This window comes from Vidua macroura, chromosome 1 (assembly GCF_024509145.1).
Source record: "Vidua macroura isolate BioBank_ID:100142 chromosome 1, ASM2450914v1, whole genome shotgun sequence".
NCBI lineage: Eukaryota > Metazoa > Chordata > Aves > Passeriformes > Viduidae > Vidua > Vidua macroura.
Genome location: NC_071571.1, coordinates 130937585 through 130960905, shown reverse-complemented (window position 1 = coordinate 130960905; position 23321 = coordinate 130937585). Strand labels below are relative to the sequence as shown.

At 41.8% G+C, this 23321-nt stretch overlaps 1 protein-coding gene across 5 annotated transcripts; it reads left to right on the top strand.

The window, feature by feature from the left end:
- The first annotated feature begins 10417 nt into the window (after positions 1-10417).
- On the top strand, positions 10418-22282 carry TP53INP1 (tumor protein p53 inducible nuclear protein 1). Of its 5 annotated transcripts, XM_053983363.1 has the most exons (5): positions 10813-12507; positions 13635-13909; positions 14427-14772; positions 16445-16478; positions 18821-18920. In XM_053983363.1, exons 2-5 carry the CDS (start codon positions 13798-13800, stop codon positions 18836-18838), a joined length of 510 nt encoding a protein of 169 aa, XP_053839338.1. In that variant the 5' UTR covers positions 10813-12507; positions 13635-13797; the 3' UTR covers positions 18839-18920. The 5 variants fall into 5 exon arrangements, with proteins under 5 accessions (XP_053839310.1, XP_053839338.1, XP_053839328.1 ...); XM_053983335.1 differs by lacking the exons at positions 10813-12507; positions 16445-16478 and adding an exon at positions 10418-10495 and having other exon boundaries at positions 14424-14772; positions 18821-22282; XM_053983353.1 differs by lacking the exon at positions 16445-16478 and having other exon boundaries at positions 14619-14772; positions 18821-22282.
- The last annotated feature ends 1039 nt before the right edge of the window (positions 22283-23321 follow it).

Sequence of the window (23321 nt, the reverse complement as noted above, 5' to 3'; positions counted from 1 at the left end):
TGTTTCAGGAGGTTTCAGACAGCAGTTATGGCAATTGGATGGTGTTCCAATAGCTGGTCTCAAGGAAACTCCTTTGAGTCACCCCATTGGCAAAACACGTCAAGTGTGGTGTTATAATGTCACATAACTGCAAATGAGTGTCTTTTGCTAATGTTTTAATGACAACTGTCTCAAGTAGTCCAGGTTTTCACAAAGTGTTTCTTATTCACACATAATGATCTGGGTTGCAAAAACACCCTTGGAGGATAAAGCTAATAAAACAAGCAGCTAGTTATTACAAACTTCTTAGCTTAATTTTATTGTGTGGCAAATAGCAGTTTTCTTGCATGAGAAAGACTCTGCTGTTGCCTGCAAAGTTTCCACATGGCCCACACTGCTCCAGTCAAAGGTGTCAATCAGACAGTTGCTGCACGTTCACTGTTGCCAACCTGCGCACCTCGCTGTATTTCACAGGTTGGCTTTATTCAAAAAGTTATGTATAGCTGCAAAGTATTAGTCTGGCACCATTTGGATGTAAAGTATTAATCATTAATCTCATTTCCTTTACTTGATAGCAAAATAATGTTTGCAAATAAACTGCAAGTTCACTTCTTTCTCTGTTTCAGAGATGCATTTCAGAAGTCTCCTGTTGTGCTTCTTTCCCTCAGAGGGTAAAGCAAACCTGCCCAGCTCAGTGAGCAACTGCACTGCTCCTCGCTCACTGTGACTAATGCAGTTACACCAGAAGGAGGTTTAAAATAATTTCGTTAACATTTGGAGCATGAGGTCTGTCTTCAGCCAGACCTCAGACTGTGCTTTCCACAGCATTTGGATCACTGAAATACCCTTATATAAGCCTAATTGGCACAATTAGAAGAATGACTCTTTGCAGATGTGTGTTGCTGTAGCAACCTGGAGGGAGGGCAGCCAAAGTGCCCTCCATATTTAGCAAACTAATATTAATCATAATAGATAGATGCACTTTATCCTTTTTGTAAGGCACTTGCTCAGGAGGTAAGTGCCTTAACATGTCATAACAAGGATCACTGTAATGGAGTTTAAATAATTTGATGCCAAGCTAAAGTTCTCTCAGTAGCAACCAAAATGACATTGAAACAGAAACATAGTCAAATGTTGACCAAATCTTTCAGAATACAGGCAGAAGGCTTAGCTGTTCAATGCTTTGATTCCACTGCTGTAGGAGCACTGGAGGAAGAAAACCACCAAAGGCATCCATGGTGGCAAGAAGAGGCCTATGTTGCTGAGCTCATCTCAAGTCTTCCTGCTGAAGACGCCAGTAATTCAGTGGGAGCACCCTTGGCAGACTTGAAATCCACCTGCCACCTCCTTTGTGTGAGAGGGACTCCATGTTGCTGGCAGTGGATGTGGATATGTATAAAAGTGTCAATGGTGCTGGCAGCACAGTGAAACCATGGCAGATCTTCTTCCCATGTGGAAAGAGTGGAAACAGCTGCTTTGCAGAGTGGATCCAAATGGTTTGTTCCTGACTCCGTCTTGCCTGTCCCAGTAAAACTGTGCATCTCATCCAAGCATCACAGTCTCTTTGAAATGTCAAAAGGACCGTGTGAATTACCCAAGACTCAAGACTTAGGACTTGTTTTCATGAACTTTTTTGATTTGAAGCCAATGATAAGTCTGGTATGATTGTTTGCTCATGGTTATTAATTTAACACAGTTTTAAGTTTTGTCTTTATGTCTTTGCACCTTGAACAGTCACATTGTGTTGCTACAGAGTACAAGAAAAACCTGAACTCAGCCCTGGCTGGGACTGAATAATGGGATTTCCATTTCTAAGATGAAGAAGCAAGTGACTAGCATGAATAAACAAGCAAATCTGAAAAAAACCCAAACACTCATCTTGTGGATGAACGTGGAAAATAGAGACTAAAAGGTATCTCAAGAAGTTATCTATACCATCCCACTCTTTACAGATGGATAAATTTTATCTCTGTCATTACTGACTAAGTTTTATCTGATCTCTTTTAAAAAGATTTACAGTCCCCAGGCAATCTTGCCTAATGCATCACTAGCCTTATTTTTAGAAAGTTTTTCCTAATGTCTAACCAAAGCCTATTTCTCCTGCAATGGAATGTCTTATTAATCTGCAATATCTTTATTTTTGAAGACTGCTCTCACATTTCTGTTAGGTTTCTCTTCACTAGAGCAAGCACCCCTGTTTGTCCAGTCTTCCCATGTAATTTGTGTTTTTCTAGAACTCTGATCACACACATTGGTCTCCTCTGTAGCTTGATGAATGTTTTATCTCTCCCAGGCATAGTTGCCCAAGCCAGGCTTGCTGAGTTCCTGTTGATCTTTTCCAATACTGAGGAAGGTGGAAGAATCACTTCATGTGCTTTATTGCCTCTATTTATATTTGTACCTCTCAGTATGTAGTTTGCATTTTTTGAAAGAGTATGCAACATCCAGAATATTTTTTCAGTGCTGCTCCCTACTCATTTGCTCCTCACTCTGTGTTTTTTGCAGTGGATTATTCTTGACAAGACATAAAATATTGGATTTCCTATTGTTAAATAGCCTCTTATTTTTTTCAGTAACAATCCAGCTATGTAGTTAACTGGTGTGAAATTGCTTAGTTGAATGCTAAGCTTATATTTCTTCTATCTTACTTTCAAATTTTTTTAAACTTTATCATGCTGGCATATGCCTGGGATCTATAAACCTTCAGCTTTGCTCTAATTATAGTCCCAGAGCCCAGGTACATTATGTTCATGTGCAGCCTCCCCTTACCCTGTTCCAGGTATGGTGTTACGTTTATAGCTGTTTGACCTGTTGCACCACTGGAAGTTCAGCTTGTCCTGATAATAGTGCAGTTATGTTTACTGTCCTTGCAGCTCTGGCCATTACATCTCATTACATCATTTTAATAACTCAAACACTGACATTTGAGTGATATTACATCCAAAATTCAGATCCAGAGAAAAAGGATTCTTTCAACTTCAGAGTCTTTTATTTATCTGTTCTCTTGAACTGCCTGTTTTCTCACAACATATTCCACACTCTGTCACAACCACTCATTGTGTTTTTCCAAAAACCCTGGAAGACAGTGTAAGGCCCTACTTCAGCCAGAAATTTTTCATAAAAAAACTATTTCTTATACTTCAGCACTTTCACTACAGCAGGATGAAAGGTGTATCTTTAAAATATGTTTGGTATCATGCCTTGAAGCACTGACACAGGTGAGACAAGTGATTTGTAGCACATCAGCTGTTGGGGCTGAGCCCTGGGAAATACCAGATTCTAGGAGGACATCATTCTCAAGTTGTCACATTCTGTCATACTGTCACTCATGTTTTGGTGTATTTGTTTAAGAGCTGAATACTAACTTACTTTCTCTATGTTTTGGACTTCACACCTGCTGAATTGTCAGCTGGAAGAATATCCCAGGAGCAGCTCTACTTCACCTTACCCAAAAACCTTTCCAGCAACTTACAGCCATTTGAAAAGTTCTTAGGCAGCCTAGAGTAAAAAGGGTTAAGTGCAAACACCTCTCTTGCATCATCCCAGAGGAGCACCTGGCTGCCTGACCACATCCTCCATATGAGGAACTCAGGCAGAGTTACGTAGTCTGCCCAAAGCCACGCAACAGGTTAACAACTAAATCTGGAGCTACAGCTCTCTCACTGTAATGGCTGGACAACATGACCTTGCTAGCAAGTTTTGCTAGCTGCTTGTAACTTTGCTGTCACCTGGGGAGTTATATTGTTATGTATGTAACCTTTTTGTGAACATTAACTTTTCCAAACTGGAAGGACATGTAGAAGGGACGATCTGTCCCTTGCCTGAAGGCTTCATTAGCTTCATTAGCACAAATTTTGAAGAGACTGAGACCTCATAAATTCATTATTGTGCAGGACCAATTCGAAATGCTATCTGAAAAAATAGCTGTAATACCAGATCCTGAGCTGCAGAGATTCAGTAGGCAAGGATGATGCTCGTACCTGGCTCCTGTGAAATGCTTAACCCCACAGACAAGACCTCCCACGTTATTTATTCATTCAGCCACATTCAGCTGGCACAGGGTGCTGGTGTTCTTGTGTGTGAGCTACATACACATGCGCATATGCTGTAATGCACTGCATAAATAAATTATGAAATACACAAAAACACATATATATTTGTATATATCCCATGTTAAAATGGAGTTGGGATGTGCAAGCTAAGGACACTGTGAAGTATTGACTGCTTTGTTACAAATGCAGTGCCTGAGACCTGGGTGCAGGAAAGTTCATGTCTTTTTTATGCACCATGATCACCTCAGCCTCCATCGCAATAGACATTTGTTCTCTCAGAAGCATTTGGCCTTTTTTTTTTTTTTTTTAATGGGGACTGGTCTGAGCTATGGTGAGGAACATTGAGCTCAGTATTTGTAAGAAGCATCTATGGCTGAAAAGAATAACAATGCAGAATTATGGTGTGTGGCTTTGTACCCTGAAAAGACTAAGAAATCTTTCAAAAATAATGGTAATTTACACTTAGATGGAATCTTATAGTTGAACTCTAAGCACATCTAAGAATATGATATGATTCATATTACTTGGTGCTAAACTGATGTTGCTAATTCTTTTGTAACTTGTCACAACAGAACAAAGATAGTGGGCTCTATTTTAGGAAGCATATGAATCAGTGGGAGAGCCAAAAGGATACAAATGGATCACTGATGAGACTAAAAATGCCTCAGAGATGTGAGCAGTGTGTCTGCTGACTCTGAAGTTGTGCAGAAAAAATTCAAGGAAGGGTTAAGCATGGCTAGCCACACAAAAAAAAACACATTTTGAGCTGACAATTTAAGGAGGAAGTGATCTTGCACATTGTCCATCCTTCCTACGTGATTTAAACAAACTGCTTATTCTCTCACTGAACATTATCTGACAGTCTTTAAAAGGTAAATACAGCTGAGGAAAATAAATTATATGACCAAGGCAAGTTCCTCCTAAACAACCTGTATTAACTGATAAAGGAGACTTGCCTATACATTGACTTTGGGGTGCTGATCATCCTAACATCACCACTGAAATGAAGAACAAAAAAAATGAAGGGTTAATAACCATGGTAATAACCCATCAACATCTGAAGCATGAAAGAATTTAATAAGTGTAACAAATGCATGTTCAATGCCATAGTCAAAAATTCACAGCTCATTTCCCCTTTGGATGTTAAGAACACTTTGCTTGGCTGTGTTAGGTGGGAGGTTTGCTTCTGAAAAGGCTCTCTAATCACATGGCAAAGAAGAGAACAGAAGAAGAGTATTCCTGGCTGTACCCAGAGATACAATAGAGTCTTTTATTACTGAGTGCTGAAGGAGAGGACAGGTTCAGGCAAGAATTGTGAAAATGCACTGGACTTCTAGTACAAGAGACAAATATGAGAGAGGACAGACAATCCCAATGGAAAATATTTGATGAATGCCTCTGGGCTCAGGAGAAAAATCATTCCCATAATGACAAGAAGAGGCATCTGTCTCTGGCTCTCTGCTGGCTGCCACTGCGGTACAGCACTACCTACTGTGATGCCCAACCCGCTTTAGCCCAAGCTAACATTTCAAATGCTGCCACTGAAGGTGCTCTAGAAAAAAAACAGAGTTATTCAGACCACTGAAATCTGCACTGACTTCTGAGAGGATTTTATTTTGACAAGAAGAGAAGTGCGGCTAAAGCTTACCATTATTTTTTCAATCTGGCTATGATTTATAATGGCTTCCTGCCAATGGCAATTTGAAGGCAGAGTTGTACCTGGTTTTGCTCTCAAACAATACAAAAAGCAGGATTTGCGTTTTGACAGTTTTGAAGGAAAATTAGTTTTTTTCTAAAATGCACTCTGCTGAAAAGGGCAACAGATTGGATGTTTTAAGATAATAGTTCTTCTTAAAATGGAATCCCTCAACTTTTTCAGTCTGTCTTGGAGGATCATATCCAGTAATTTCTGCCTCCTTGGATCTTGCTCAGTCAAATCATGAGTGTTCTAGTCATGTCTAAATTGGATTCTTGAATTTGCTGAATTCATGCTGTAGAAATACAGTAACAGGTCTCTAACACCTGTTTTGCATAAAAGTCTGGAAAGGCCTGCTCTTACTCAAATTGTAATTTGCTGTTTGGGAAAATAGCGTTAGAAACTTGTGACTTATAGCAGAAACAATCAATCTGTCATCTTGAAGCCAGTGTTGCAGAAATCTTTGCACTAAATAAAGTCAGGGGAAGAAGAGCAGTAAAGTAAGTGCCTGTTTTAGTTTAGACTGATGTTTAAATCTAGAAGTCCGCTTCAAAAATGGGATTGACATTTGCACAAGCACACAAATGTCAGACTGTGCTTTTTTAGGCTTGGATCTGTTTAGACTGTTCATGCTTTAAACAGCAGGTTTGAAGTGTTTATACCTAAATTTGTACAGAAGAGTTTGGGCTCTTTTGAACAGTAGCTAGTATCTTCTCCATAGGAAAAACAAATAAAAAATCCAAACCAACACAACAGTATTTCATTGTGGTTAATCATAAACTTGAGTTTTTTTAAAATTAGAAACCCTGGCTGTTTCTGCATAATGCATTCAGTAGGACAGACCAGGATCTATCTGACAGCTGTGATCTTGCAGTATCACACAGAATCTCTTCCCATACAGCACGGGACTTCCTGCCACAGCCAGATGGAAGCTGTACGGCAGAAGGTTGTAGACTTCGTCTTAACCAGGGTTAAGTTCAGAGCATTGGTTTATGACTTACCATTAAACAGAAACTTTCATTTTGATAGCTGTGCTAGACTGACCTTAAAACAATGGCACACCTCAGCAAAGGCAACTGGTGTGGAGGTTCCTGTACTGATATGCCAGGTTTTTCTGTGTGGGAACAATGGATGTGTTTATGCAAATCACTCAGAGTGATGTCAAGCTGGTTTTTACACACTGTTTGGAAAGAATTCTTATTTATCTTTGTCTGGAGGATATATCTTGTCCAAAGTTTAGAGGGAGATTAATTTTTTAGTATCTACAAGGTCTGTTTGGTGTGGTTCTCCCTCCTGCTACTCAGTATTTCTAATACAGAGACAGATCTGCATTCTCACGTACCCTTGAAACAGGCACGACTGTGGAGTAGGGCCTCTCCAAGAGGCACAACACATGGCAGTGCTTTGTTGTAAGCTCAATGCACTCATTGTAACTCACAGGTCTTGTGGTAGGAAGGTCACTCTCTACTCCATGACTAGACACATATTGTGCCTGCTAAATACTGCTGTAGTATTTCATCGCAGTGGGAACCCAGACAATAGGTCATGCCTTGCATTAATGTGTAGGATCTTGAAAAATCAATACAATTCAAATAACATGGGACTGCTGCCCAGTTGTTTACTATTCCCAGGACGCACAGAGCAGCAATGGCTGTGCCATTAAGCTGCCACTGAGCACACGGAAAGTACAATGTGCTCGTTGCTAACTCATACCAATAAATCCAGAATTATTCATGGGCACATGTTATTGCAAATATGAATGGTTCCCTTGCTCCAGAGATCTCTTCAGAATATTTTCTGTAATACAAATAAAAACATCAAATTCCTCAAAGGAAGGCCAGTTTCTGAGTAAATTTTTGTGTCCAGCAAGTCTCAGACCTAAGCAACTGTATCTCTTTTGCTGAGGGCCTGCTCTGACAACCGTTAGAATCAATAGAAAGGCTAATTGATTTGAAAGGCTTTGGATAAAGCATCTAAGGCCACAACCTGCACTACTGCAATCACCAGAAAATTTATCGTTGACCTCAGTGAGTGCAGGATGAAATACCTGGGCTCTTGCTCATCAGGTATTTGAGTCCACACACAAAATTTATTTCATTATAAACCATTCATATGCTTAAGTACTTGTCAGATATGGAACAAAAGTGTGACGGTTGCCAGACTGAGAAAGAGAGTAGCTTTCAGAACTGCCTTTCTCCTGCCAACAGCAATGATATTCGAGAGAAAGAATAAGCAAGTTCATTGTTTCCACCATTTTGTTACAATAGAGAATTAAGAAATAAGTGAAATGAAAATGGAAGAATTTGAGAGCAACACTACAGGAAGAAGAGAGCTTCTAGTCCTTCAATTACTTCTCAGGGGACATTAAAAAATATAAACAGTGACTTTTTATCTTCATTAGGAGTCTGTGTCTCAAATACAATCCAAACTTTCCTAGGGCTTGCCTACACTGGAAAAATATATTATGTTAATTGATAACATTTAATGCTTAATATAACAGTCAGTACAAACAAAGACTAAGGCTTTGACATTTTTTGTTGTTGTTGACCCAAGGTAACCCAGCTGCCAAACATGACAGTTCTTGTCTACACTAAGTGGTTTGTATCACCTTAATTAACGTGTTCTAACACAATGTAATTTTGCAATACAGATTAGTCCTTTGGGGCATTTATTCTGTACATTTAATTTTCTGTCTCGCCTATCTTGAACTTGCAGATATGTGCTGCTTCTCCCCTCCCCCTTCTATCCTGAAGCCACTATCATTGAAAATTAAAGAGACTGTGTAAGCATTCTCACTTCTTGCTTCAACTTATAAACTGAAAGCCCAATCAAACATATTATTTGTTTATGTCCTTTGATAGTGCTGATGTTATAAAAATAAAGTTGATCTTTTAATTGAGGAACTGCTAGTTCTGCATAAGAAAGTATCATCAAATGCTAGCAAATTGAAGCTTTTGCAAAAATATTGCAGATTGTACAGCTAGGCAGTCTCTTGGTCAACTCACACAGCCTATTCCCAGCCACAGGAAGGCACTCTGCAGCATTTTTCCAAAATCTACTTTCTCTATTTTGTCTTACATAGAGAAGCTTTGTCCTTACAAGAAAATGAAGGGGGGGGGGGGAAAGAGAAAGCAAAAAAAGACAAAAAAGATACCATTAAACATTGAGGTTCAAAGATTATCTGGACTCTAGCAACCAACACACTTGTGCTGCACACACAGTATTTTATTACAAAATGCTATTATTTTGTAATAAACCAAGTTCCACAGCACAACTGAAATGGTGAAATATCCTAAATTGGTAGGACATGTTGCTTGTAAAATATTGCTTGGCTACATATCACTGATTCATTTCAGCATCTTCTGAAGGATACAAATCTTTGCCCATCCAGTACTCACTGCAGCCTGAAGTGACTATTAACTTTCTGATATACCCACTTATATTAAGTGACTGAGGCTGTGCGGTACAACCACACCAGCTCTCCTGGACTGTAACTTCACTGTCTGGAAATTCCTTTCTGAGAGATGAACAGCTAAAATGAAAATTCCTGCATTTACATTCATTGCCTCTTCTATTTTTTTCCTAAAAAAGATGGGGTAAGTGATCTAATGCATGAGCTCTCTAGGGATATACAGCCCAGCTAAGGTGCTTCAGCCTAATAAATGTTGAGAGATGTGATTCTTCTCCTATACTCTGCTCCCCTAAGAGCCCACTTGGAGTCCTGCATCTAATCCTCAGCACAGGAAGGACATGGACCTCAGTACAAGGGAGATAATGAAGTTCCTGGAGCAGGTGTAGCAGAGAGTTACAAAGTTGGTGAAGGGACTGGAGCATCTCTCTAATGAAGAAAGGCTGAGAGAGCTGGGCCTGTTCAGCCTCAAGAGGAGGCACGTGAGAGGGGACCTCATCAATGTCTGTCAATCTCTGAAGGGAGATGGATGGACCAGGCTCTTCTCAGTGGTGCCAAGCAATAGGACAGGAGGCAATGGGCAGAAAATGAGGAACAGAAGTTCAACCTGAACATGAGGAAATCTTCTTTACTCTGCAGGTGACTGAGCATGGGAACAGGTTGCTCAGAGAGGCTGTAGAGTCTCCCTCACCGGAGATACTCAAGAACGATCTGGACACAATCCTGAGCCATGTGCTCTGGGATGGCCCTGCTTGAGCAGGGAGGTTGGACCAGGGGACCTACTGTGCTCCCTTCCAACCTCACCGTTCTGTCATTCTGTGACCTGTTGGAGCAAGTTCAGAGGAGTGACACCAAGATGATTGGAGGGATGGATCACCTCTCCTGCGAAGAAATACTGGGAGAGTTGGGATTGTTTAGCCGTGAGAAGGCTCGAGGGAGACCATAAAGTTTTCCACGGTGAGGGTGCTGAGGCACTGGAACATATTTCCCAGAGAAGCTGTGGCTGCCCCATCCCTGGAAGCGCTCACGGCCAGGTTGGACGGGGCTGCGAGCAGCCTGGTCTGGCGGAGATGTCCCTGTCCACGGCAGGGTTTTGGAACAGCCCCATCGCCCCGCTCCCCGCCCGCCCAATGCGCCCCAATGCGCGGGGCGGGGCGGGGCGGGGCCCGGCGGATCCGCCCCGCCCCCTCCGCTCCCCGCCCGCCCGTCACGTGCGTTAGCGACAGGCGGCGGCGGCGCTCATTGGCGGAGAGGCGGGGGGGCGTGGCCGGCGGCCGGTCCGTCAGCTGCGCCGGGCCCTGACAACAAAGGGCTCCGCGGAGGCGGCGCGGGCGCGGGGCTGGGGTCACCGTGCTCCGGGTGAGTTCGCTTTGCGGGCACCTGCGGGCACCGGGCGCGCTGCCGGTGTCCCGGGTGGGATGGTCTCCCGCGGTCTGAGCGGTGGGGAGCAGCAGCGGCGGAGCCCCCGTTTTCCCGTGGGTCCATCCCGGCTTCTGTCCGCTGGGAAGGCGCCGAGGCCGGGGGCTTTAGGCGTTTTCCCGGCTGTGGAGCAGCCGGTGGTCTCGTCCGTCCGCCCCCCGTCCAGCCTCGGGAGCGTAGCCGGGAAGGTGCGCAGCTGCTGCGGGCTGTGCCGGGTCAGCAGCGGCCGCGTGGAGCCTCCTGGCGGCGGTCACGGAGCTGCGAGCTGGGGGCGCGGGGATCAGCGGCTCGGCTCTGACACGGGACTGCGCTGGGACTGGGAGGTGTCTTTTCTTGATTGTGTTTTCTTTTTGCTTAGCACGTACTTCATCTCTTTTGCTAGGTTAGAAAGACACAAGCAACCATAAAAAATGAAAAAATGCTTTTTTTATTGCAGCGATACTGTATTGTTGACATTCATTCGGTGTGTTATCTATAACAGCCTCTTAATCATTACTGCAGCTGAGTCAGTTGTTCCCAGGGTTGTGTTTTCCTGCAGCTGACAGTTCCTGACTAAGAACTCGAAAGCCTGTCTCGGTCTCTGTCCTGTTTTCCTCCCCGGACGATGGCCCTTGGTAACAGCCTAACTTCTCTTTTGCTGGCTGACTTGCACAATAGCACACAAACGTGGTCTTTTTAAAGGCGCTTGTCCAAAAGGATGTCAAAGCATCAACCACTTTCTAAATGTGCCGTGGTTTTAAGCCCAGCTGGAGATGAAACCAGGACAAAATGATTCAGATGTTTTTGTGGATCTTCCTTGGGGTGGGGGAAGGGAAAAATGGAACAAACTGCTTTTGATCTACAGAAAGTCATTTGTGGGTCAAAAGCTGAAGTTTGTTTAGCTCACATTCTCAGGAACAGTGATCTCTCTCTTACTTGTTAGGGGGTAATTATTTTATGTTGCTGTGATGCCTTGGGAGCCTTACTAGAGGAGTGTGAGCTCTCACACTCTACAGAACGAAAAGACAGCCTCTGCCTGAAGGTACCTCCAGGCTTGATCTAGGAAGGAGGCAACACACGTGTGTGGGAGTACAGGGAAAGCCAGTGCTGATCAGCAGCCACACAATGGCTTACTAGTTAGCCTAGAGAAAAAACAAACTCATTTTTTCATTGGTCTGGTGCCAGGAGAGAGTTAGGGAAAGATGTGGAAGGTGACTGGAAAACTACAGACTTTAGGCTTTCACTTAGAGTTCATTTCCTTATCCATAGTAAGCTCTGCCTCTAACTGAAGCACTCAAACCTTCTCAAGAAGGTTTAGGAGCACTGTAGCCATTTGGCATTTCCTTAGGTAACCCAACCAGGGCTTAGCGACCTTAATGGTTAAAAGTGTTTCCTGCTAGTGACCACTGAAAGCTGAACTTCGCTGCAGTTTAAAGCCACTTCTGCTTGCTTTGGGTATAAAAGAAGGCAATAAATGTTTGCCTCTTTCTTTACATAATTGACTACTGTTGTAATTTTTTCCTTCCCTCTATTAAGCTTTTCCATTTTTAAAATTTTGTTGATTTTCTTTAGACTTCTGATATTTTTGTAGGTCTCTTTAGCAGAGACCTGATGTTTCATTTTCAAGTGTGGTCCTTAAAAATAGACCTGTATCACTATTACAGCTAGGCCTGTTGTTTCTAGTCTTGTGTTTTCCTGCAGTCAGTCATTTCTCTTGAGCATAACTTCTTGAGTTTCACTGCACCTTTTCATATTGCTCCTGAAGACTACTTTACTTTAAATTCTGCTCCTATCTTTCTGTGCTGTCTAAATAAGGAGGAAGCTGCATAAATGTGTACAGGACCAGTGCTGCATGAAGCAAGCGTTTGTCCTTACCTTGAACAAGTGGGTGATGGGGTCTGGTTTCCTGGGATAAGATGACACAGGAGGCTCAAACGAGAGTGTGAGGCCTGAGAGTTCTAGGGTGAAGCAAGGTATACTGGCCTATATATAAATAATATTCTTTATGGGTTTCATCTTTTAATATCTGTGTTTGTCTACTGTCATGTGTTTTGCTCCCTTTCTGAATGCAGGTACTCATACTGTCTTACATGGATATAAGTATATATATACTTACATGGATATCTCTATACTTACATGGATATTTCCTATTTAATTATCAAAAAGGTATTTCATCTGTAATAATTCTGACCTGCTGTGATGATTCAAATATTGCTATGGGCAAAAATAACCTGTAGTGAAGTTGGTGAATATTTTCCCCATAGTTTTTACTTTTTCACCTGCTTTTTAATGGCTTCTATTTATTGGCTTATACATAAATATCAAAGGTTCTAAGTGTGCTGATCTGGGGTGTTTAAACATTCAGCTTTTTGGTACTAATGGGATTTTTCATCTCAACTGCCAGATGAAGAGGTCAGGCTTACAGTGACCAATTACATGTAGATTTAGGGGCGTGAATTGAGAAATAAGCACTGAGTTTAGTTAAACATATCCAAAACTTTTGCATGCTCCTTAGACTTAGGATATATGGCTAGTTGGGTGGCTGCTATGAAAATGATCTCACTGGTGACTCTGTGGTGTACTTCGAACCTGAAGACAGGATGTGCCTTGCTACTGTGTTAACTTGTAGTCAGGGTGGAACAGAGAAGAAACGCTACTTTGGACTTCCCTGGGAGCCCTCACAGGGGCTCGCTCCTCTGTGTCACCAGGGGAGATGAGTTGTCTGGAGCAGAAAACATGCCCTTGCCCTTGGTGATCTCTGACATGGAGGGAGACAAGGGAGGGAGCTGGAGGAGTGCAGACGCAAGAGTCCTGTACAACTCCTCCCTTAGAAGGTGGGACTGACACCTAATCAGACCTTTTTTGGGGAGGAGGTCTGAGGCAAAGGCAATCAGCTCCCAGGAGAGACCTAGGATTGATTGGGCTTTTTGTATGTATCTAGCTGGGAGGGGATGGCAAATGCCACTGAAGCTGCCTCTCCTCCTCAGGAAAGAATGTTCACTGGTACCTCAGGCTGCACTAACAAGGGGCTTCTAATTTGTTTCCCTAGGGATGTTACCTGTGGTTTTGTCATTAAGATGCTTGTCATCATTTTTTACAGGTTTCACGTAAACTGTTTACAAGTCATGCTTTTGCATGTCCTGTACCTAAGCTGATAAAGCATCTATGCACTTTAATCTCAAGTCTATGCCACTCTGCTAGTAGTGTGAGCTGTGCCTTGGATATAAAGACCTACCAGCCAAAGTCTTGTTCCTGCCTTAGTAATGTTCCAGAGGTTAAATAACATGCTCATGGGAGAGATTGATAGCTTGTCCAGCCAAGAGCCAGAGTTCAGTGAGAAAGAAGATGACGAGTGGATTCTGGTTGACTTTATAGGTAAGATGTCTGTCAGACATAAGTTCTGCCTTTGTCTTGCTCTGGCTCTTACTTGTCTTACTTCCATGTGAACAAACCGGTAGCCTGGGGAAACTTTATCTCAGCAAAACCAGTGTGGGATTAGAGTGTAGGGTATCTTCCAAACAAATGTTACATATTATGTAAATTGGTGAGAAAAATGATGTCAGGTTTATAAGCCTGACACAGGGTTCAGCAGAACCACTTGTCCAAATAAAATGTATTTGACTTATTTCGCAATTATATAGCTTTACTGATAACAGTTGTTTCACATGTCTAACATGGCTTGTCTGGGAACTCCCTTTTCCCCTCCCCTGCTTTTAAAAAGTAAAGACTTGTGTATGTGCTAACTGGGCTTTTTTTTTGTCTTTTTTTTTTTTTTTATTATTTCCTATCCCATTTCTGACTGTGTGCAACTGTGTTGTTTTTGACCTTCTGCGATCACCAACATCCATGGTTCCTCTCCACTGATGAATGGTTGAATGGTCCCCTACAGCAGACACTTGCACTAATTGCTCTGTGGAGGAAGCAGACATTGAAGCATCGCCCACCGACAGCTCGCCCGTCTTCTCTTGTTTATCGTCTCCCTTGGAACACTTGCCAGAGGCCAGCGAGTCTTGCTTCATCCAGTTTGAGTCATGTCCTATGGAGGAGAGCTGGTTTATTACCCCTCCCCCGTGTTTTACTGCAGGTGGATTAACCACTATCAAAGTGGAGACCAGTCCGATGGAGAACCTCTTAATAGAGCACCCCAGCATGTCTGTGTATGCTGTCCACAATACCTGTCACGGCCTTAATGAGACTGGATGTGCGGATGAGGAGTTTCACAGCCCAGGTAGTCCCAGGTATGTCTGAATTCTCTTGTCAAGGAGCTCTGGTGCTGAAAATATCTGGTTTCTCCTTGATCAGCTTAGACACTTAATACTGAATTTTCCAGCTTATTTCAGGGGAGGTGAATAAAGCATGAATACCACACAAGATGTGTAGAGTGGTCAGATGCCTGCCTGCTCATAAAAATGTTGAATAAGATGGCCATGTTGGCAAGAAGTTGGGTATGCATATTGGCACTGCAGTAAATATTCATGGAGTCTTATTACTCCCTTGCAGAACATGTTCCAGTTCTGTGTAAACTGGTGGCAGTTAACTGTATGGCCAGTAACGTAGATATGAAAGTACTTTGCCCCCTTCACAGCTATGTGTGTTTTTCATAACTGCTAGTCACGTATTCTTTCAGTCACCTTGTGAGATGAAACATAGAACTTTAATGGTCCTGACAGGGAAGCACCTTGGGGTTAGGTGGGAGGCTTCTGTGGGTTTTTTTTTTCATTCCTCAACCTAGTGATAAGGACAGGATTAAATTTGCCCACAAGTGGCTTCTGGAGCAAAAGTAAACTGAAAGATTCCCCAAAAATTAGTCCCCTCAGTGTGAAAATCTGTGCTGCAAACTTTTACTTTTAGTGAAGTAAGTGCTTTTTGGTCCTAAAAAATCTATCCATGTGGGTTTATTGTAGAGGTACATTTGCCATGCACTGCCATTCTTTGGTGTTGGTGTATGCAGCTATACCGGTATAGTATACATGGCTGTATGCAAATACATTATTTCTTTCCATTATGACCCTGTGTGTTCATTGGTTTTGGAATAATTGGGTATTTTGTGAATCTCAGTTAGTAACAAAGACTGACTTTTCATACCATCTAGTTCTTAAGTTTAGAAACAATAACACTAAAGAAAAAGATCACAGTATATTGTGATCTTTATAGCTTTGCTATACAGGAGGAAATCAGTATAGCAATTGAGTTGCTGTAGGTAGATAGCTATTGACTAGTCTGATCGGCCCCTTGCCATATCTGAGTTTTTAGTTCAAATAAACAGGTGACTTTGAGATGACATGCTGCTGTATTATGTTGAAGTATAGTGCTGATGCTATTGATATTGGCATGGGATTTGTATAATTATTTGGGAAGGCCAGTTTGTGATGTTAAGCATCAGGGGTCTAGCTTAAATTAAACTGTGGGAAACTATGAGCAGACAGCACCTTTAAAATGAGGGTCTGAAGGAATCTGCAAGAGTGCTGTAGGCTACAAGGCATGCCCTAGCAAAAGACAGTAAACCACTTTATCTAAAATACCAATTTGCCGTGAATAGTAACACTCAAAAGTTGGATACTGACTTTTCAATCACTTGAACTGGGGATTCTGATGAAATTCAGCCAGAGAAGGATCCTGTCTTGTGTTATGCAGTACAGTTAAGCCGCTTCAATGTCTGGGGAAGCTAGAGGTGTGCTCTTCAGCTGGTGTGAAGTTAAGTTTCTTCACACTGAACTCTGTGCTGTTGGTTTGTCAGAGGATCTAGGCTCTTGTACAGGGTATTTTGTGTGACAACTGGAGTCAGACTTAAGTCTAAAGCTGAGGTAGACTGCAGAATTTGGGAACACTGGTTACACTGATACTGGAGTAAATTTCAAAAGCTGTTATGAAATCTCTAGTGGTTTAATGGTTGGCCATTTAATATTGTAGGGCCAAGAAAAGCTGCTTAAGGCACACTGGCACAGTAAGTACTACTGTTTTGGAACAGTGCTTTTTGTTTGATCAGGCTGCTAGCAACACTGCTTCCTCTAGAGCCTTGTCTGCCAGAGCAATACTGGTTTTAGGACTAACCTTTGTGCCAAATGATTACTTGATCAAGCCTAACTACATCTGCTTTAACAAGCCAAAATGCTACGTGCAGAAAAATTACTGAAATAATTGGGTTGGGGGTCTGAAGCCTTTAATGTTTCTTGTGAGGTGTGGTTGTGTAGCACAATGAGCAGGACACTTCTGCTGTCTAGCAAAGTAGACACTGGAAGTGCAGCAGCAACTGTATGTAGTGATGGTCTGGCTTAAGACACAGCCCCTCTAAAATTCCATTTTGACAATATTATGGAGTCTCATCAACCCTGTTCTCTCAGTGCATGGAGCTCACTAGTGCCAGCCTACCAAATGCACCTAAGGTACTGAAGGACTGCATTTTGGAAGAGTATGTGGCTGTTCAGCTAATTCAAACCACCTCTGCTATCCCAGTGTCACTTTGACAAATAGAAGAGTGTTGGTTTGCAAACCATTGCTGGAAGGGTATTTGATAAGAGGTGGGGAAAAGCTAAAGTATTTTCAGCTAGCAAGTTTAAACCAGTTTTCCTTGGAGGAAATCTTTTTTCATTTTAAATTCCTTTCAAAGCAAAAGGATGTTGTATAAGCTTCCCTATTTGTCAGATTAATAATATTTTTCCATAACAAAACCACAACAGTTTGTATTAACAGTTGCTGCCCTTTGCTAGCTAAGGGTATACTTAGGAAATACAGGTTGCAATAATTGTGGTGTGTCTTCCTGGCTCTGTAATAGCTTTCCCTAGAAAGGCTTCACTTGCAGTTCCACTTCCAGCACTGTTGGATGCACTAGGGGATCACTCCACAAAGAAAATAGTAGTCCCATATTTGCAGGTACCCTCATGTAAATTAAATTTGTGTTATCTGCAAAGAATGTATTTACAAGGCACTGTGAATTGATTTATGCTTGTTGCTCACTTACTTTTCTCTTGGTATTTCAAGTGCTAGGTTTAGGACAATATCCAGTGAATAAACAGGGGAAGACCAGCATGTCACATGTGACTGTTCTGCAGTCTCTAGTCTTCAGTCAGTCATATCAAACTACCCAAGGATCCAAAAGCAAGATTAGCATATTTAAAATAAGAAAAAAGTAGAAGGGAGTATTCCCTTGATAACAAGGAATATTTCCCTCCAGTGTGGAGTGGGAGGAGGCAGAAGATCTTACTTCATGTCAGGCACCTGTGGCCTTCCAGAGTAAGGCTATAAAGGGTGTACCATGGGCATGGCAGACCTGACTTATGTCTACAGAGACATTGTACAATAATTGCAAGTTAAACTCTTCCAGAAGAGACTTTATCATAAAGTCATGCTCATGTTAAAAGACAGACTTCCCAAGAGACCTCTTGCTCATGCCTGAGCAAGTTCCTGGTCTTGCAGACATCTTTCCTGGGCACCACTGACCAGTTGACAGCTGGTTGTTGGGCCCTGAGTGGGGAGAGAGAAGGCAAGAAACTCTGCTGCCACTGTTCTCACACGAGCTCTAGCACTCAGATTAGGGTTTTGCTTTGCTTTTAAAATGGCTAGGCTATTTTCAACTTTACTTTGGAAGTTTCAAGAAATGCCAGTGATTGTTCTGTCAAGTAGGGAGGTTCTTTTTCAATATGTCAGTTGCTGCTTGCATAGGCTGCTGATTTGTTTTTCACTAGTGCATGATGAAGCAAGAGTTTGCCAAAACTGCTGACTCACTGCTCATGAAATTTAGGGGGCTGGTTGAAGAACAATCCTTCTAAGTTATTTTTCATGTGTGTCACAACTGGTCTACCTTTCCATTCCTCTGCATGAACATTGTTTGTTTGGATTTATTTGTGTGGCTGGCAATTGAAATTCACTTTTGTTAGTGTGCTTCTGTTTTCAGGCTGAACCACCTATGTTCAAGATGTTTTTAAACCAAACTTTGCCTAGTGGATAACTCTCAAGTATTCTAAAGCTGGAGCAGTGTGACACACATTGCCTTATATTTCTGATCTGTATTGCATCTTGGGCTTAGGGAGGTGGTGTGGGGAAGAAAGAGCACAGTAGAGTAAGATGCCAGAAGTCCTAAGGCTGTTGTGAGGCCCTCACACAGAAAGTGATTTAGCAGCACTGCACATTACTTACCAGTGTGGTAAGTGGTTTGACCTTATCTCTGTCCAGTAGAATCAGGGTACCCTTTTGAAATGCTGGATGCTGATATCCATGTTCTACGCTTTGTTTTGCTTGTCTTTCCAATGCACCTCGGTGGTGACTGATACCTGCTTGTTACATTTCTAGACAGGAGGCCCAAAATGAAACGGCACAGCGTGTTCACTGCTATGTCACGGCTCTTGCTACTAGTTCAACTTTTCTGGAAAAAAACAAGCGCTTTCGTCCTACCCACTGGATAAAAGAGCATAATGAAAGACACTATCTCAACAGAAACAGTCTCCGTCGCCAAAACCTTACCAGGGATTGCCACTCTCGGCAAATCAAGCACAATGGACTGTTTGTTCACCAGCCTTGCCAGCGTCAGTTCAATTACTGATGGTTCTTGTGGTTTTAATCTATGGTCTAATTGTTTCTTAGGTTGCTTTTATTTTCATGTGTAGGTAAGAGTGGTCAATCTGAAGCTGATTGTCAATCCCTCAAACACAATCGTAACTAGTGTTGCATTATTTTCAAAAGACACATAAATCTCCAAACATCTTGCATCGAGTTCTAAATGTTGATGTTAAATATCAATGTCTTGGAAGCCTATCAGTATGATAGTTTGTGTGCTGTTTTATAAACTTTGATGTATAGATGGGTTCTTAGTTGGTATTTTAAAGAAACTTAACTGAGATGGAAATCAGTTACATTTTGCATTAATCAAAATGGAGTTAGAAAATTTGAGGTTAGCCATGTGCTTTGATGACCAGTACTTGACAGCTTGTGTATCTGTCTGTATTCAGCATATATGATCACTTTCTGACAAGGAAATTCTATAGCTGCCAGTGGATATTACATAGCTGTGCTGAGCTGTTTCAAGAAGGACATCTCATCTAAATTCCTAGAACTTACTTGTGTTAATGGGGTCTGTGTAGGTGTGCTGGGTACTTGATATGGATATTGAAAGAGGGTTAAATGTCCCACCAATATTGTTGCAGTACAATATGGCACCAGTGTTACAGATGTAGTACCTCGCAGTGGAGTGGGAAGAAAAGTGAACCTTTGGGTAGCGTGCAGATGCACAACACAGAGAATTGAACTGGGTTTTACTAGGTAAAGTTTGAGTTTCTCTAACTATTTCTGTCTTTGAAGCATGTATTTCCCCTACCCTATCTCATTTAATCTCTAGTCTAGTTAAAGGAGAAAGATGGTGGATTGACCGTTCTTTTAATCCTGTCAGGAGCTGACTGCTCGTCAAAGAAGTCAGGCTAATAAACACCTATTTCTGAGCTACAAATTGCTATTAGATTGTCTCATATTCACAGATTGAGAGTAGCTTGGAAGTAGCTAGAAGGAAGCTTTTATTCTAAATTCTCCTAATTTTCTCTCTTTTTCTCTATGAAAATGAAATCCAAGTTAATGGGGACTGGAAATGAAGGGCAGTGTGAGGCAGGGAGAAGTGGATGCTGAGCTAAACACAGTGATAACAGAGTGTATAAAAACTGATCAATCAGCCATGGTTGTTCTCCCAGCCCACTGAAGGCAGAAGGACTTGATAGCAATTCCATGGGCCTACAGGAAAGAAAAGCCATTCAAAACTATCAAGTAGTTTTCTTAAGAGCACTGGGCAAGATGTTTTGGAAGTTGGCAGGCACTGCCAGCTACAACTACAGGTAAAGTAAAGTTTACCTGTTAACAAAAGCTGTGTTACACAGCAGCCAGTGGTTTGCTGAACCCTGATAGATCAGTCTGGGAAGTGGAATGAATGGGTATGGAAATAAGGAAGCAGAAATCTTCAGTGAAAGAAGGAGGGGAGCCAAAAGTAAGTTTGTCTTCCTTTCTGCCAGTGCATAATGTGACTTGCTGTTTTCCCTTGTGTTTAGTGCCTAGGGCATTACAGTGTTAACATTACACTCAGCTGTGTCTTCCAGTAGTCCTTACACAGAAGTTGATACAAGGAGTCTTTGAAATAAGACAAGGTTGATAATGTGAATTGTTCCAGACCTATGAAGTATTTAAATTCAGCCAGATGCTTCAATTTCACTGAAGCAAAACCCCAACAATTCAGATTGACCTTGATGTAGTGGTACTGTTGCGTGTTCTGCAGCTGGAATTGTTGTGGAACCTACTTAGCATACAGGGAACAGCATTTATAACCTATCTTTCACTGCAGATGTGCTGCTTCACTGCAATTAGGATTGTCACAAAGGGATGTTGAAAATAATTAAATGTACAAAAGCAACAGGTGCTGTCCTGGACACACTGGTTTTTGGGGTTTTGGTGGTTTTTTGTTTTTTGGGTTTTTTTTTTTTTTGACAAATTCAATTCACATGGACACTGAAAGAAAACAAAATTGGTCACACCATGATTTTCCAAAAGAGATCTTTTGTTACTGCAGTTTTAGCAGTATGGGCCCATGTCCATACAACAATTCTCATGTGGTCTAAATACTTTGGTTTATCTGCAAATAACTGTAGTTTCATCAGTCTCTTATCTGTTCACAAGTACTCTTACTTCCCTCAGATTATCTACCTTTATCACTCCAACTTTTTGTCTAGCTTAAACTTCCTTATCCTTGCTGCCAACTTTTTAGCTCAGGAAAATTCTTTGCTTTCCTGTATTACTTTTCTTTATATAAAAGTAACTACTTTCCTTCAGCTTTAATTTTCTTAAAGTGCAATGAAGGAAGATGGTGTCTCCACCTCCCTGTGTTAGTTGGAGTAAGTAATCCTTAAACTCCTAATGGGGAGATGGAGCTGAGAGTATAAGGCTCCCAGGCATTAAAATGGGAGCTTTGGTCTGTTCTTCTCAGTAGGCAAGTAAATGCAACTTTAGACTGCTCCTAGAATTGGGAGATACTGATCTTTTTATACTGCATTACTAGATGACTTTCTGGTGATGAAAACCTATATCTTTCAGGATATAAACTATTTTGTTGCACAAAGCTGTGCTTCTCAATTTGTAATATTGGAAACCATATTATTGTGTGAGATAGTACTACATCAATGGCTTTTTGTTAATTTGTTTTACATATTTATGTTGGTCTAGCCCTGTTTTGTGCCTGGAGCTATTGGGCAATTAGATTTGTTTTGGTTTACTGTTTTAATAGTGAGCTGTGTGGCTTTTTATATGGTTTTTTGAAATGTATTAAAGTGTGCGTTTTTTCTTGTAAAAGTGGAGGCCTTGCACTGTCTCATACTGATTGATATTCATGAATCTTGCTGAAATTGTATTTTCCTATGTATTGGTCAATGGACAGATTTGCATTTTAAACTGTGCCTTCTACACAGCAAACTTGAAGATTCAAAAGGGACATTTCAGTTGGGATTAATACTGTACATCAGTCTATGCATATATGGCAGCTTCTCTCCAGAGCCACTTCTCTATTTGTAGCAATCCTTTTGATATGGAAGAATCTGTGGCTCTTATTTTTAATAGTTTAACACAAGCTGAAAACAGACAAAATACAGCACTTTGCCAAAAAAGGTAGCATTGCTTAACCAGTGTGTATTTACTAAAGTGATCGTCTGTATTTTGTTTTCATAGTGCGTTCTGCGCACTGTGGGGAAACATGATCTTAACTCTCAATAAAAAATGGCCTATTAAAAATTGTCAGTCTGTTCTTTAATGTTACAGGTTAGTGAAAATCCAAATGCCTGAGCATCCTGTCCAGGTGGCAGGTACAATTGCTGAGTGTCTCATTGCTTGCTGTAGTACAGCAGTTGCTCTGGGACTTGGTTTGCATTGCTGATCAGGTGATAATGTGCATCTGAGCCATGTTGTATATCTCTGCTGCCTTTCCTGACCAACATGCAGGAGCTCCGTAGGTGAACGGGACAGAGATAAAAATCACATGAAATGTGCATGGGTGGGGGCAGATTCTTTATATCTTGGCTGAACCTCTTTAGTTTCAACTCATGCCCCACTGCCTATCATTTTCCTGCCATGCACCACCATGAAAAAATCTGTATAGAAAGCTGCCAGTACAGGTATCCTATGAGGGGGCAGAGATCACGTGCTTAGGGATGGGGTTAGGGAAGGCAAAGCAAAAACTGGGCAAGGGATGTGGAGGGGACCAGAATCCATGTGACAAAGGATGTGGAGAAGACTGAGGAACTGCATGTCTTCTTTGCCTTGGTGTCTACTGGGAAGACCACCCTTCAGGATGTGAAATGTGAAAGCAATGAAGATCAACCCTTGGATGAGAAGTCTCAAGGTAAATTATTAAAGAAACGCACCATACACAGTTTTATGGGATGCACCCATGACTGGTTAAGGAGCTGGCTCAGAAACTCAGAGCTTCCCAGGCTGAATCAGGCAGGTGTTGACAGCAAGGAGGAGGGAGGTGATGTTACACCTCTACCCTGGGCCAGTGAGACATATCTGAATGGCATGTCCCGTGCTGAGTTCCCAGTACAAGAGGGCATGGATGCACTAGAGGGTATCCAGCAAGAGGCCAGGGCATAATAGGAATGAAGAACTGAAATAACCAGAAGAGGATGAGAGCTGGGATTTTTTAGGCTGGGGAAGAAAAGTCAGGGGGCTTCTAAACAGCTGAAGGGGACAATAAAAACAACAGAGCCAGACTCTTCACTGGTGGTGCCTAGTGAAAGGATAAAAAGTAGTGTGTGCAAGCTGAAATACAGGA

Coding starts and splice junctions, on each gene's coding strand:
- TP53INP1 (XM_053983335.1), top strand. CDS start 13,798: ATGTTCCAGAGGTTAAATAACATGCTCATGGGAGAGATTGATAGCTTG. Junction 13,910..14,423: donor GATTCTGGTTGACTTTATAG/GTAAGATGTCTG, acceptor GGTCCCCTACAG/CAGACACTTGCACTAATTGC. Junction 14,773..18,820: donor CACAGCCCAGGTAGTCCCAG/GTATGTCTGAAT, acceptor TTACATTTCTAG/ACAGGAGGCCCAAAATGAAA.